The sequence below is a fragment of the Festucalex cinctus genome, chromosome 8 (assembly GCF_051991245.1).
Source record: "Festucalex cinctus isolate MCC-2025b chromosome 8, RoL_Fcin_1.0, whole genome shotgun sequence".
NCBI lineage: Eukaryota > Metazoa > Chordata > Actinopteri > Syngnathiformes > Syngnathidae > Festucalex > Festucalex cinctus.
In genome coordinates, this window is record NC_135418.1 from 8,173,244 (window position 1) to 8,187,487 (window position 14,244).

Here is a 14,244-nt window from a genome sequence, read left to right on the forward strand (position 1 = left end):
GCAACCAGTCCAGGGTGTCCCCTGCCTACTGCCCAAATCCAGCTGAGATAGTCTCCAGCACCCCCCATGGCCCTTGTGAGGAATAAGTGGTCAAGAAAATGGATGGATGGATAAAATAAAAACATGATCATATTTTCATCATATCATATAGGAGAGTAATGCACATCGTGCTTCGAATGAAGTGATCTTAATTACTGCAGTTGCACAAGATTAAACCTGTTTGTTAAATAATGTATTAAGTGGAGTTATTTGTTGCCTGTGTCTGTCACTGCTGGCTCATTTACTGGTCAAAGCTGTGAGGTCATCAGGTTATGCAAACATGAGGATGCTGACAAACAACAATTTGTTGCTGCTGCTCAGGAAAAAAAGGGTCCTAATTAGTAGGGATGTAACGATATCCAAATGTCATGATACGATATTATCACGATATGAAGCTCACAATATGATAATTATCACGATATTGTGGGTATTGAGGTTTGCGATATTTAAAAAAGGTCACAATATTAATAATAAAACATAATAATAATAATAATAATAATAATAATAATAATAACAACAATAATAATAATAATAACGATCTTATGTACAAAAGCACAATATTGTGCTTTTTTTTTAGTATGAGCTTCTATTTTTTTTTTACAATATTGTGACCTTTTTTAAACATCCCAAACCTCCCCAATTAGTGTAGATTTTAAACATAGAAGGGCCAAAAACATGGGCGGCAAGGTGGTCGAGTGGTTAGCATGTCCGCCTCCCAGTTCTGAGGACTCTGGTTCGAGTCCAGGCTCCAGCCTTCCTGGCCGGAGTTTGCATGTTCTCCCCGTGCCCGTGTGGGTCTTCTCCGGGTACTCCGGTCTCCTCCCACATTCCAAAGACATGCATGGCAGGTTAATTGGGTGCTTTGAATTGTCCCTCGGTGTGAGTGTGGATGGTTGTTCGTCTCTGTGTGCCCTGCGATTGGCTGGCAACCAGTCCAGGGTGTCCCCCACCAGCTGGGATAGGCTCCAGCGACCCTTGTGAGGAAAAGCGGTCAAGAAAATGGATGGATGGGCCAAAACATCCTTAATGAAAATTAAATTGCACTAAAAAACTAGCCACCAGAGGGTGCTAGAACTGCACAAATAGAAATCAACCTGACTTTTTTTTTTTTTTAACAGATGTGTTGCATTTAAATATCATGAACATGACGACGACGATATTGTGGCAGTTTTAATATCACAATATTGCGCTTATCGTTACAACCCTACTAATTAGTGTGAAATGTACCTCTTATAATTCTTGTCTCTGTGTGAAAGGTGAGGCAGGTTAATATTGTGTATTTGATTTCATTATGACACACCATCACATTTGCCAGCCTTGCCACAAAACATATTTACCCTGAGTTTATTTGATGTACTGTATATACTTATATAATATATACACGTGCAATTACTCAAAATGCAGTACATTGATTTAAATTAACAAGCCCCCTTGTTACTGGGTATTATTAACAAACCCCTTCTACTGCAAACAAATGCAAATGAAACCACATTTTCTTTTTAGAAAGCAACTGCTTTACAAAATCAAAGCCTTTCACTTTGAGTCTTCTCAAATGTTATCAGTACAGGTCTACAGGTGGCAATGGCAGTCTCTTGACATGTTCATACGAGTTGAAGAGGGTGTTTGGATTAAATGATACTTGAATTAAGCGCACTTGTGCTCTTTGATATCAAACAGCACACTAATGCAACACTCCAATGTGTTTTACCAACGCCCTCTCCTAAACATGTGCACAGTTTCCCGTTGTCCACTGAAAGGACATGTCAAAAAGAGGTGGGGGGTCGGCAGGGGGTGATGGATAGAGGGTGTGTCATGTCTCCTGCTTCTCATCATACTGTCACAGCCACCAGTCCAGCGCCTCTCCTGTCACATGCACTCTGCTCACACTCCACCCAGGCCCAACCATGTCACATAGGATAAACGCAGTCCAGATGCACATACTTGCAGATGCACACCTGCTTGACAAGGCCTATTTAGTGATATCTAAATACAACTTCATGTTAAAATGATGTCATATTTCAGATAGCAAATGACAAAGTAGATAGCATCTTCAAGGGCTTCTTGCATGGAGCTGAATGAAATATGGGCAAATACTAATAATAAAGTTTGGAATGAAGTTGTGTTTGTTTTAGTAAGTGTTTTTGTGGATTTACAAAAAGCATTTGACACCTTACATCATGAAATATTACTGTACAAATTGTTTAAATATGGTATAAGAGGTGTCGCACACCAATGGGCTGCCAGTTATTTAAAAAATAGAAAACAATATGTTGAATTTAATAATAGGCCATCAAAACACAGTTATGTAACTTGTGGGGTGCCCCAGGGATCAATTCTGGGGCCAGTACTTTTTCTTCTTTATGTAAATGATATTGCAACCGAAATTTCGAAATTGTTAAAATGTATTTTGTTTGCAGATGATACACCACTCTATTTGTTTTTGCTGGGAAAAATATATATAATGTATTACATGTAATAGAGAAAGAGTTCAAGAATATCATGAAGTGGTTTAATGCCAACAGACTGTCTATAAATATTAATAAAACTAGATTTATGATATTCAGTTGTAAAAATATGGATATTGAAGTAACTCTGACAGTGCAGGGAATGGAAATAGAAAGGACAAATGAAATAAAGTTTCTAGGTATTATTATTGATGAACATTTAACATGGAAATCACGTATAGAATATGTTAAATCTAAGGTATCCCAAACTGTAGCTGTTTTATACAAGGTTAAAGAATCATTGAACAAGGATGCTTTGTTATTGTTATATAATTCATTGACTGTTCCATACCTGACCTATTGCATTGAAGTGTGGGGGTGTTCTGCCAAAACTTACACCGAACCCATTTTTCTTATACAGAAACGTGCAATCCGTGTTATATTGGGTTGTGGATACAAAGACCACACAAATCCATTATTTATACAATTAAAGATTTTAAAATGTAATGAATTGATGGAGTTTAACCGTCTTAAAATATTGTATAAAGCTTACCGTGAAATTCTACCAGTTAATATACAAACTAGATTCATAAAAAGGGAAAGTGAGTATAAATTAAGAGGAAAAACAAAAAGAACGATGTATTTAAACTGAAGGTGTCAGTCTATGGAACAATTTGGATTGTAAAAAAAAATCTTCTCAGTCTTTTTGTATTTAAAAAAAAATGTATAAAAGCATATTTACTGCAAAAATATATATAACAAAAGGACATGCAGTTGAATTATTTTTGAACTGTTTGGTAGTATTGTAACACCAAAAGCGTCTTGACCGCTTGCTGTCATTGATTTTGTCTTGATTCCTTTTTGTGTTTGTTGATTTGGGGCAGACAAAACAAGTTTTACTTCTTTCTGTCCCCTTTCATTTCTTTTATTTTAAAGAGTGAAATAAATTGATTGATCGATCGATTGAAGTTATTAAGAATCCCTCCAATAATAATAATGTTCAGTGTCAATAAATGATTGCCAGTGTTGCTCTTAAGCTCCTTCTGTCATGTTTCAGACCGGATGGAATTGGTACAGTAACTGTAGAGGAAAAGGAGCGTTTTGAGGAGATCAAAGAAAGGCTTCGAGTACTATTAGAGAACCAAATTACACATTTCAGGTAAGAAATACAAAAAGTGCTTATGAAAACCTCAGCACAGTATGATTAACCAAGTGTTCCACTATCTCCAAAAGGTATTGCTTTCCGTTTGGACGACCAGATGGTGCATTGAAAGCAAATCTATCTTTGCTTGAAAGGGTGAGTAATTTGTAATTTGGTTATTTAAATGTGATGCGCTAAGATTATGACATTTGTTTAAACTTTTGAGTTATAAACTGCTACCCTCTTTTTGTTTATCTTTTTAAGGTACAGCTGACTTTCATCAAACTATTATTTCCTTGAACAAAACAATAATGACACCTAATCACTTATGGACAAAAGTAAACAACACACGTTTCAGTCAGACGTTGATCCAAACACTTCTGCTTTTGTAGCGTGCCATTTTTTTAATTGCTTTGAATTTGTTATTCACGGTCGGGTTCGTTCCCGATTCCCCGCAAATAGCTGGAGTACGCTACTTTAAAAAAATTATATTAGTGTTCCATTTAAGTAATGACTTTGGATTCTAATATTATAGACCGGATGTGCAGAAATGATGGTTTATCCTGATTTTCTCTGTGCCTGTTTGGGAATTTGGCTGACTTGCTCGAAGCTGACATGCTCTAAGCTGGCCATTCCGGCGTAATGAATGAGGGTGTTTTGAGATGTTCTGACAATTTGGTGGCCGAAAGTTATCAAAACTATACCTCTGCTGGCACCACGTCTACTGATTCTGAGTTTCGTGGACATGTGTAAGATTTGGGCATGGGCCAATATTCGATTCTGACGGTATTATCACTATGAGCAAAAATATTGAAGTATCACAGTATTACTTTGCAAAATGAAAGCTCTATTATCTTTTTTAAATATTTGGGTAAATAAAAACAGCACTCTTTTTTATATATATATATATATATATATATATATATATATATATATATATATATATATATATATATATATATATATATATCTGTGGAGGTCAGAATCTATCTGCCTGTGGTGGGCTGGGGACTGCGTGTCAAAGGAAACACTCTTGGTACACTTTTTATTTATTATTATCAATAATAATAATAATAATAATAATAATAATAAATTTATATCACGCTTATTTGTACACTAAGGCGCTTTACACGGCAGAGTACAACAATGACAACAATAGGACAATAAAAAGTTTGAACAGGTGGATTTGAAGTTTTCAAATGAGTTATACAAGTATTATTATTGGTTGTTGGTGTTGCTGTTGTAGAATTATTATTATTATTATTATTATAATTGTTAATTTTTATGTTTAACTTCTGTGTCTTTTACTGTTTTATCATTTTATTGTTTTTGCTAACATTAGTTTCTATGTTTAATTTTCTTTGCCTTTTATTGTTTTATTATTATTATTATTTTTTACTATTTTTAGTGTTGTTGCTTATCTTGTGCCTTTTTTATAGATTTGTGTACAGCACTTTGGTCAACTGTTGTTTTTAAAGTGCTTTATAAATAATTTGATTGTAGTATTATTATTATTATTATTATTATTATTATTATTATTATTATTATTATTATTGTTATTATTATTATTATTATTATTATTATTATTATTATTGTTATTATTAGTTAGATTGCTGTTTCTCATGCAACCATGATATGCACGGCTTAAAGCAGTGTACCCCGACCTCAACCTATTACGTGGCACGGACCGGTTCAAACAAGTATACCACATGTGCTGGTCAGTAAATGTTACTTTTATAGTGCAAGTGCAGGGAAATAAATATGGAATCACTCCATTCTGAGGAAAAAAATATGGAATCATGAAAAACAGACAAAGAAAAAAAACAATCAAAACACATGACTAGTATTTAGTTGCACCACCTCTGGCTTTTATGACAGCTTGCAGTCTCTGAGGCATGGACCTGATGAGTGACAAACAGTATTCTTCATCAATCTGGTGCCAACTAACTCTCTTTGATTGCAGTTGCCAGATCATCTTTGCAGGTCGGAGCCTTGCTGTGGACCATTTTTTTTTTCCATTTCCACCACAGGTTTTCAATTGGGCTATTCGCAGGCCATGACATTGACTGGATGTGTCTTTCTCCAAGGAATGCTTTCACAGTTTTTGTTCTGTGGCATGATGCATTGTCATCTTGGAAAATGATTTCATCATCCCCAAACATTTTTTCAATTGAAGAGATAAGAAAGCTGTCCAAAATGTCAATGTAAACTTGTGCATTTATTGAAGATTTAACCACAGTGCCTTTGCCTGACATGTAGCCCCATATCATCAAGGACTGCGGGAATTTGGATGTTTTTTTTAGACAGTGCTCTTTGTAAATCTCACTGGAACGGCACCAAACAAAAGTTCCAGCGTCATCACCTTGTCCAATGCAGATTCGTGACTCATCACTGAAGATAACCTTCATCCAGTCATCCACAGTCCATGATTGCCTCTCCTTAGCCCATTGCAGTCTTGTTCTTTTTTGTTTAAGAGTGAATGATGGTTTCCTTTTAGCGTTCCTGTATGTAGATTCCCTTTCCTTGAAGCGGTTTTGCAGAGTTCTGTCACATACATTGACTCCAGCTTCCTCCCATTTCTTCTTCATTTGTCTTGTTGTGCATTTTCTGTTTTCAAGACATATGGCCTTTAGTTGTTTGTCTTGACGCTTAGATGTCTTTCTTGGTTTACCAGTACGCTTGACTTGAACAACCTTCCCATGCTGTTTGTACTTGGTCCAGATCTTCGATACAGCTGACTGTGAACAGCCCACATCTTTGGCAACCATACGTGTAGAGTTACCTTTTTCAAGAAGTTTGCTAATCCTGTCTTTGGTCTCAAGAGACATCTCACTTGTTGGAGCCATGATTCTTGCCAATCCACTTGGTCCAGCTGCCCTCCAAGGTGTGATAACTGCACTGTTTTTAACTGCTGACTAACAAGCAGATGTAATTTGAGGCAAGTGCCCAATTAAGCAAAGGAAATTGACTGGGTGTGTCCTTAATTTATGCTCAAAATGGAGTGATTCCATGTTTTTTTCCTCAGAATGGATTGATTCCATATTTATTTCCCTGCACTTGCTCTATAAAAGTAACATTTACTGACCAGCACAATGTTTTTTCTTTATTTCTTTTAGTGTTTATGAAAGCCAAGATGTTGCACTTTGGAATGACCTTACGACTGTTTCATGCTTTTTATCTGAGTTTGATCTACACAATAAAACGTCTGAGTGACTGGTCGTCCAAGACTGGTGATTCCATACTTTTTGCTAGGGGTAGTAGTAGCGGCTAAACTGCTAATGATATATCGGCAGCCTGTGCAAACTGCTCTTGCATTCCCATGCTTTCCACTGTTGCTCCACGAGCTCGGTTGATTCATTAGGATTCAACAGGATTGTTGTGTTAACAGTTTTTGAGGACTTCCACAAGGTTTTCATTTACTCTTACCATGGCGATACCGTCCCAAAAGCGACGGGGAAGAACGATCTTCTTCGAAAGTGTTTTATCTTGGGACGATACATTGGCACAGGTGCAAACGGATGTTTCAACGACATGTGAAGTGCATGTCAGAGCATTCATCAATGACGTGCTCACGGACGATGGTGCCCCCAGAGATGATGGTGCCCTGAGGACTATGCGTACTCTGCGTGTAGCGTATTTCGGCCCTAGTGGGAATAGATAGATGAAGTCCATGGATGTGCAGTATTTAATAAGTCACCAGCGATGAAAAGCTCATTCTTCATTCACTGCCATTGACGGCATACATGGATTGCTCTGTCCTTTTTCTCCATGCCAGAACTGAGTGTGCCACAACGTTTTTTTTTAACCGTCTTACCCCCAGTCTAACCCGCCTTGGTGTAGATTTAGACCCTGCCAAGCTCAACTTGCAGTGGACACGAAAATAGAGCTCCAAGTGTCTCGATACTTGTTGATGTTGTTCACTGGTATACAGAAAAAAAAAAAAAAAACTATTTCCTTCCTGTAAGGTTCTGATGAAAGATGTTGTCACCCCGGTTCCACAAGAAGAAGTCAAAGCTGTGATCCGTAAGTGTCTGGAGCAAGCAGCTTTGATCAATTACCAACGCCTGTCAGAGTACGCTAAACTAGAAGGTAAGCTAGCTACTCATACATCATTGCTACCAATGTGGTGTGTGAGTACTGTTGCAATATGGAAACTACCTTACCTAATGGAAACTCTTTCCTTATTGAATAAAGCTATTTTTGACTTGGATATTATGAGCAGACTAGACATAGATATATTTTTATAAAGTAATTATGGGAGTGCCTGAAATGGTTTGTGAAGTTTTTTTGTTTTCAGTATCAAGGCATGTGAAAATGATCAAGATCAATTCAAATAATTCATAGTTTTATTAAGATGTTATATACAGGATTTTTACCCCCCCTTCACAGTCGCTCCAATTATATACTGTACCTTATGTTTGTTTTAAATGACAAATGTCTTACACAGTATGTAAGTATGTATGCTCACTCTGACTATGTAAATAGTTACAAATGAATAGGAAGTAAAAATGCATTCAATTTTCCACTATTCTCTGCTGGCTTCCACCATGTCTCAGCTTCTCTTTCAGCTGAGTCCTACATTGGCTCTATCTCTATTTGGTCATTCTTACAGCTGAATAGATGCTCCCCTCCCTTCCTGCCTTGCTCTCTGATGACCATACTCACCCCTCCCTTCTCATCACCTATTGGTACTTGCTGCTCACTCCATGCTGTTTTTAACAACAGGAATACCAAAAAAACAGATCCTAATGATGCTCTGTTGGGGCAGCTTATATTTGTGTTGGAGCAGGTTTTCTTTTGAAGACATCATAAAAATAAACATTTTTTTTTTTTTTAAATCTATGTCTTTGAAATAGTTACATGCACGTCACATGATCGGGGTGGGCTACTTCACAGTCCAAAGCTAAATTTACATCTTCCACATTCCACGTGAAGCTCTTCTTGCAGTCTCATAAAGTTACTTAGCGCATGTATACTGTCACCTCTGCTGCGTTGAATTTAAAGGAAATGAGAGGAGCCGCTTAGAATGATCTGCCGTGTTCACTACCACAATAGCACAAATGCCCGTTTCTACCAGCGCGCATCTATGAAAATACCAAAAGAAAGAAAACTCCACCCAAGCACACAGTTAGTGTTCTCACTAAACCTGCTTTGTGAAATACACCCCTGTCCTGCGATGATAGTGACTTTCAATTTTGTCAACATTCAGCGAACGGAGATGAATTTGGACTACTTGGCCACTGTGTCCAAACTGTTACCAAAGTGTGACCTGCACAAGTAATATTTTAACATGATTCATTGCTAAAGCAGAACCAGCCTGAGATTGATGTTAAAAACAGTTCAATGATGAATGAAGAGTGGTTAAAAAAATGCACCCATTGAAATCAATGTAATTTACATGTACACAATAAATTCTGTAGTGTAAATTTGACCGTATTAGAGTAAATTTTGACTCTATTTAGATAGGGACCACATAGACTCAAGTCAAGGGTTAAGGTTCAAACTCACAACCTTCAGCTGCCACACTATCAGCTGAGGTATGCCCCTCCTCCTGTTTGCTTTTCTCCAAGAGACCAAAGATCGTTTTTGAGCTGTTAGAGTTGGAGCTGCCATGCAATCTTGGAATCAGCTGCAGCTGACATGAGCGATATACTAGGAGAAAGCAGGAGCTGCGTGGCTCAGGGAGTTGATCGGCTGTCTTCCAAGATGAAGGTTGTGAGTTTGTTCCTACCTTGAGTCACTTTAATTTTTTGTTTTCCAATTCTTTATTTTATCTCCTCCAATTGTAAATTACTTTAAAACTAAGTCTATTTGGTCCCTATCTGTCCATTCATCCATCTAAACCACTTACTCCTCACAAGGGCCGTGGGGGGTGCTGGAGCCTATCCCAGCCAGCTTTACACCCTGAACTGGTTACCAGCCAATTGCAGGGCACACAACAATCCACACTCACAAGCACACCTAGGGACAATTCGGAGCGCCCAATTAACCTGCCATGCTTTGGAATTTGGGAGGAGACTGGAGTACCCGGAGAAGACCCACGCAGGCACGGGGAAAAAATGCAAACTTCACCCAGGAAAGCCGGAGCCTGGACTTGTTCTTGTGTCCTCAGCACTGGGAGGCAGACGTGCTAACCAGTCATCCACCGTGCCACCAGTCCCTATCTAAATAGAGTCAAATTGACTCTACAGAATTTACTGTGTACATACAACCCGCTAAAACATTGCTGAGAGTGTAACACTAACCAACAAACAAACAGGAAGTGAAGAGCTCTTTTCTTAAATTGGACAACTGACGAGAAATTAGTGGAGACATGCAAATTTTGCCTACATGAGTTTTATGCTTCTGAATCAATTCATTCGCTCAGTCTGAGCATGTTCAACAAGATATAATAATGATGACCATAAATCTGTTAATGTGAGTGAAATGTGTAATGGGTAAATGTCACACGGACGGGGGTGGAAGGCGATCTCAAATTGATCGTATATTTGACCCAACAATGCAAATTTGACTGAAATTTTACATGCCCAATTCAGCAATATATATACCTTATAAATGGTTTTAGAAAAACCTTGGTCGAACCCAACTGACCATTATGGCCTTCCTCTCTGACCGGAGCCTCTCGCATGCCTCGGTATCGTCCCTCTTTCTCTGTAGGGAAAAAGAGAGAGATGTATGAGCATCCTGTCTTCTGCTTGGCGTCTCAAGTGATGGATTTAACCATTCGTGAGTACTTCCCTCATTGCCCAGCCTCATCATCTACCTTCATATTTCTCTTGCAACCAGCATGCACAGCCACCACAAGTAGGCTTACAGTGTTGTTTTGAACTTGCGTCAGTCTTTTGTCTCAGTCTGAAATGTGTACTTGTCAATTCCTTGACAGATTTCCTGCACAATCTGCCTTTGAGCTGTTTTTTTCTTTTTCCTGTACTGCCCAAAAGCACATTGTCTGTCTGCAACTTGAATGCATTTTTACTTTGCTTATGTGTATCCGCTTCCGTGTTTAAGATCATGATATGCTCACAAGGACAAAAACATGTTGCAATCTTTAATGAGTTTTGGGTCTCTTGTGAGGCATTTTGCATACAGTAACTTGGCCATTAATTAAACTACAATATGGACAATGTTGCATCTAGAATGTACAGTGTTGGTTTCTAGTCACATTGGCAATGACGATGTTGGCATTCAGTCTATAAATTACAACTTCTTTTGGTATTTGCTACTTTGTTCAACACTAAATTGGCTCATAATTGAGCTTATTCGTGTTTTCTGTTCTTCTCTATTGCTTTTTTATGTTTTTGTTTTACTAGGGATGCACGATAACCCTATTTTCAACTGAAACCAATAAACCAATAATTTCAAAAAAGTGCCAATGTCAATAACCAATAAGTAGGCCGATAATTCTTCGCAAAATTAACTTGAATATAAATATACTTTCGAGTTCTACCATAAGTCTAATATGTACAAATAATACATTGAAACGTGTAATGCACCCATGAAGCTGAATTTTATTGTTCTGTTCATTTTGAGTTTGCCAAAACAAAACAGTCATGTTTTAAAAATGCAACAAAAAACTCTGAGGGTAACATTTTGGGGAGAAACAGTAAACAAACCCACACTCGCCATGATGCATCTTCTGTGACCACGAGGTCGGGCGCATTATGACGTCACAAATATGTGACACTACCATAGGAGAAGGGATGGGTTGAGGAGTTGGCTACAACTTGAGCCACAACCACAACAGATGGACCAACGTGGCATGTCTATTATTATCGACAGATTTCTTTATTATGTGGTTATACTGTTATGATTTGGATGTGGATGGACCCAAAGGTGGAGAAACCAGACAGGAGGAGGACTAGATGAAGCAAGAATAACTTTATTAAACAGACTGGATGAGAGAAGACTGGTTGTGACGTGGATAGACTGGGCATGTCGTGGACAGACTGGGTGGAACGTAGACAGGCGTGGACAGACTGGGCAGAACGTAGACAGCCGTGGACAGACTGGGCGGAACGTAGACAGGAGTGGACAGACTGGGCAGAACGTAGACAGGCGTGGACAGACTGGGCATGACGAACGGAGACAGGCTTGGCATAACGAACGTGGACAAATGTGGCATGACGAATGTGGACAGATGTGGCGTGACGAATATGGACAGACTTGGCGTGACGACTTGGCGTTGCGTGATGACTTGGCGTGATGACTTGGCGTGACGACTTGGCGTAGCGACTTGGCGTGGCGACTTGGTGTGGCGACTTGGCGTGGCGACTTGACGTGGCGACTTGCCGTAGCGTGATGACTTGCCGTGGTGTGGAGAACTTGAGCTGATACTGGTGAATTTGAGCAGACGTGGAGAACAGAGTGGACGTGGAGAACTGAGTGGAGAAACTTGACTAAACAGGTAAGAGGAAACTTGACCAAACTATGAAAATTTAACTAAAACTTGACTACAGCTAGGCATACGGGACAAGCAGCAACCAGACTAGACTAGACTAGACTAGACAAGACTAGACTACACTAGACTAGACTAGACTAGACTAGACTAGACTAGACTCCAATAACGACAGGACAATGCTCCCACAACGCGTGCAACAAAAACCATTCCCTAAATATAAACATTAACAAACACCAACAATAGACAGCTGGGACACACAGCGGGCAGAGGGAAGCAATTACCAACACACAGGTGGATCTACTCAGACCTAACGAGACAGGGGAAAAACACACCAAACAAGAAACCCTCTCATCAAAATAAAACAAAAACCTAACTCAAACAAAATTGAAACATTGACATTATCTGCATAACGTCAAATTGGCCGATAACTCCCGATAATTATCAGCCACCGATAGTATCGTGCATCCCTGTTTTTTTTTGTTCGTTTTTTTTTTTTTAACATTTATTGATTCTACAAAATGAACATTTCATTTCTCTCTTCCTCCCTGAATTTTCCCTCTTTTATCTACCTCCTTTCCTTTGTAACTGTCTCAAAAGTGGACAAATGTCAGGGAAAAATGGAGGATTCAGGTGATATGTCTATTCTGCCTTTATTGTTAGCTTAACCCTAGCCAAAAAATAGTCTGCATTAAAGTTGTTGTATTATGAATGTTTACATATAGCAATCAGGCTCTATAATACATGGAAATACCTTAATCTGACTGAAATGTGTATGCATGAAATCTAATCACAGCGTTACACTCTGACAATTTGGCAACTCAGAATGTTGGTTATTCAGTGTCCCAAAGCATGGAGTACCGAAGCCCAGTGTGTTTGGCAGTACAGATGGTAATGTGAGTGGAGCACGCTCTGCCTGCCACACACAAAGACGATGAAACATCCGCTTACAATAAAGATTTTCTATTTAGTTTAAAATGGTTTACCTTTTACCAGAATCCTGTGTCGCCAAAGGTACTATCAGCTTTATTGTAAATCCTTGTGGAAAACTGAAGCTACATGGATGTAAATAGACCCCTTCAGAGTTTGTAAACAATGTGACGCAATTTAAAGGGCGGGGCTTAGCTGGAGGCAAAAACACCTCAGTGGCGTGTGGTTCTAACACCGGTCAGCATATTTTCACAGAAAGTTCACGTCGGAAAGGACGCGGAAAACGGCCTTTTGAGTTAATATGTGAGTAAACTGACTCCCCACGATCGGGAATGTTACTTTAAAAAGTTAACTCTGACTGATGGGATGATATTTACTGACCCGTACGCACTCACGCACTGGATAGATGATTTAACGGGACTACCCACCGTGCAATGGCCGGACATTTAAATCTACCTTATAGAAAAACTGAGTGTTTATACTAAAGATAAACTGAAGGCCTTTAAATCATTAGATGTCTACAACCACGTCTTGAATGGACATGTTCAAAATTTAGAACATAACAACTTGAGCGAGGACTTTTGTGTCGTGCACTCGCAAATGCTGCCAAGTCAACGACAGGGACAGAAGACGAGGATATACGAGGCATGTAACTCTCCTACAAAAATTTGACAAGAAGTTATCGGAACCATTGTGGTGGCTTTCGCCTCGACAAAACTGAAACATACAGCTAACGTTTGGTTAGCTAGCGGCTAGCATTAGCGCATATAGCATGTAAACACAGACTTTTTGTAAGTCCGTGCATGTAAAAACAATTCCACAAATAATGACTAACTTAAGTAATTTCAATCACAACTAAGTCTAGCCCATATCATTGTCCAGTTAAATCTTACCTGATATGAAGTGTGCGCTGCAAACACGAGCATTGTTGATGATAGTCTCAGTCCAGTCCTTTCGCCTAATCGTGTTTAACCACAGCCGTCTGCGATTACTCTGACTAGCAGAGGCTGGGATACGATAGAATTTCAAGTTTTTGTTGGTGCTTTTACGGTTCTGCCAACCAAAAACACAAGACGAAATTTTCTACAGACAACCAGCGTTGTTTACTTCTAGCTGCACTTCCGTTGCCTCCAGCGGCAAGTTGTTTTTGCCTCCAGTAAACACTGTGACGTCATCGTGACATAGGCCATGAAGGGGTCTATAGAAGTTAGCTTGTGTTAAACATAAATATCAGGTCAACTTTTATAACAAGGTGCATGGCTGTGCTGAAGTATGCACTGCTTGAATGTAACTCG

The 14,244-nt window shown here is 38.9% G+C and overlaps 1 protein-coding gene across 8 annotated transcripts in view; it reads left to right on the forward strand.

Annotated features, from left to right (window-relative positions):
• The window catches only part of cadpsa (Ca2+-dependent activator protein for secretion a), a 327,287-nt gene that overhangs the window by 234,232 nt on the left and 78,811 nt on the right, over window positions 1-14,244 (forward strand). For 4 of the 8 annotated variants that reach the window (XM_077529641.1, XM_077529643.1, XM_077529646.1 and 1 more), the window contains exons 14-16: window positions 3,541-3,642; window positions 3,717-3,780; window positions 7,590-7,713. In XM_077529641.1, coding sequence (XP_077385767.1) covers window positions 3,541-3,642; window positions 3,717-3,780; window positions 7,590-7,713 — 290 coding nt within the window. Of the gene's footprint in view, window positions 1-3,540; window positions 3,643-3,716; window positions 3,781-7,589; window positions 7,714-10,281; window positions 10,351-12,619; window positions 12,653-14,244 lie in introns of all 8 variants that reach the window. The other 4 variants (XM_077529642.1, XM_077529644.1, XM_077529645.1 and 1 more) reach the window with 2 other exon arrangements.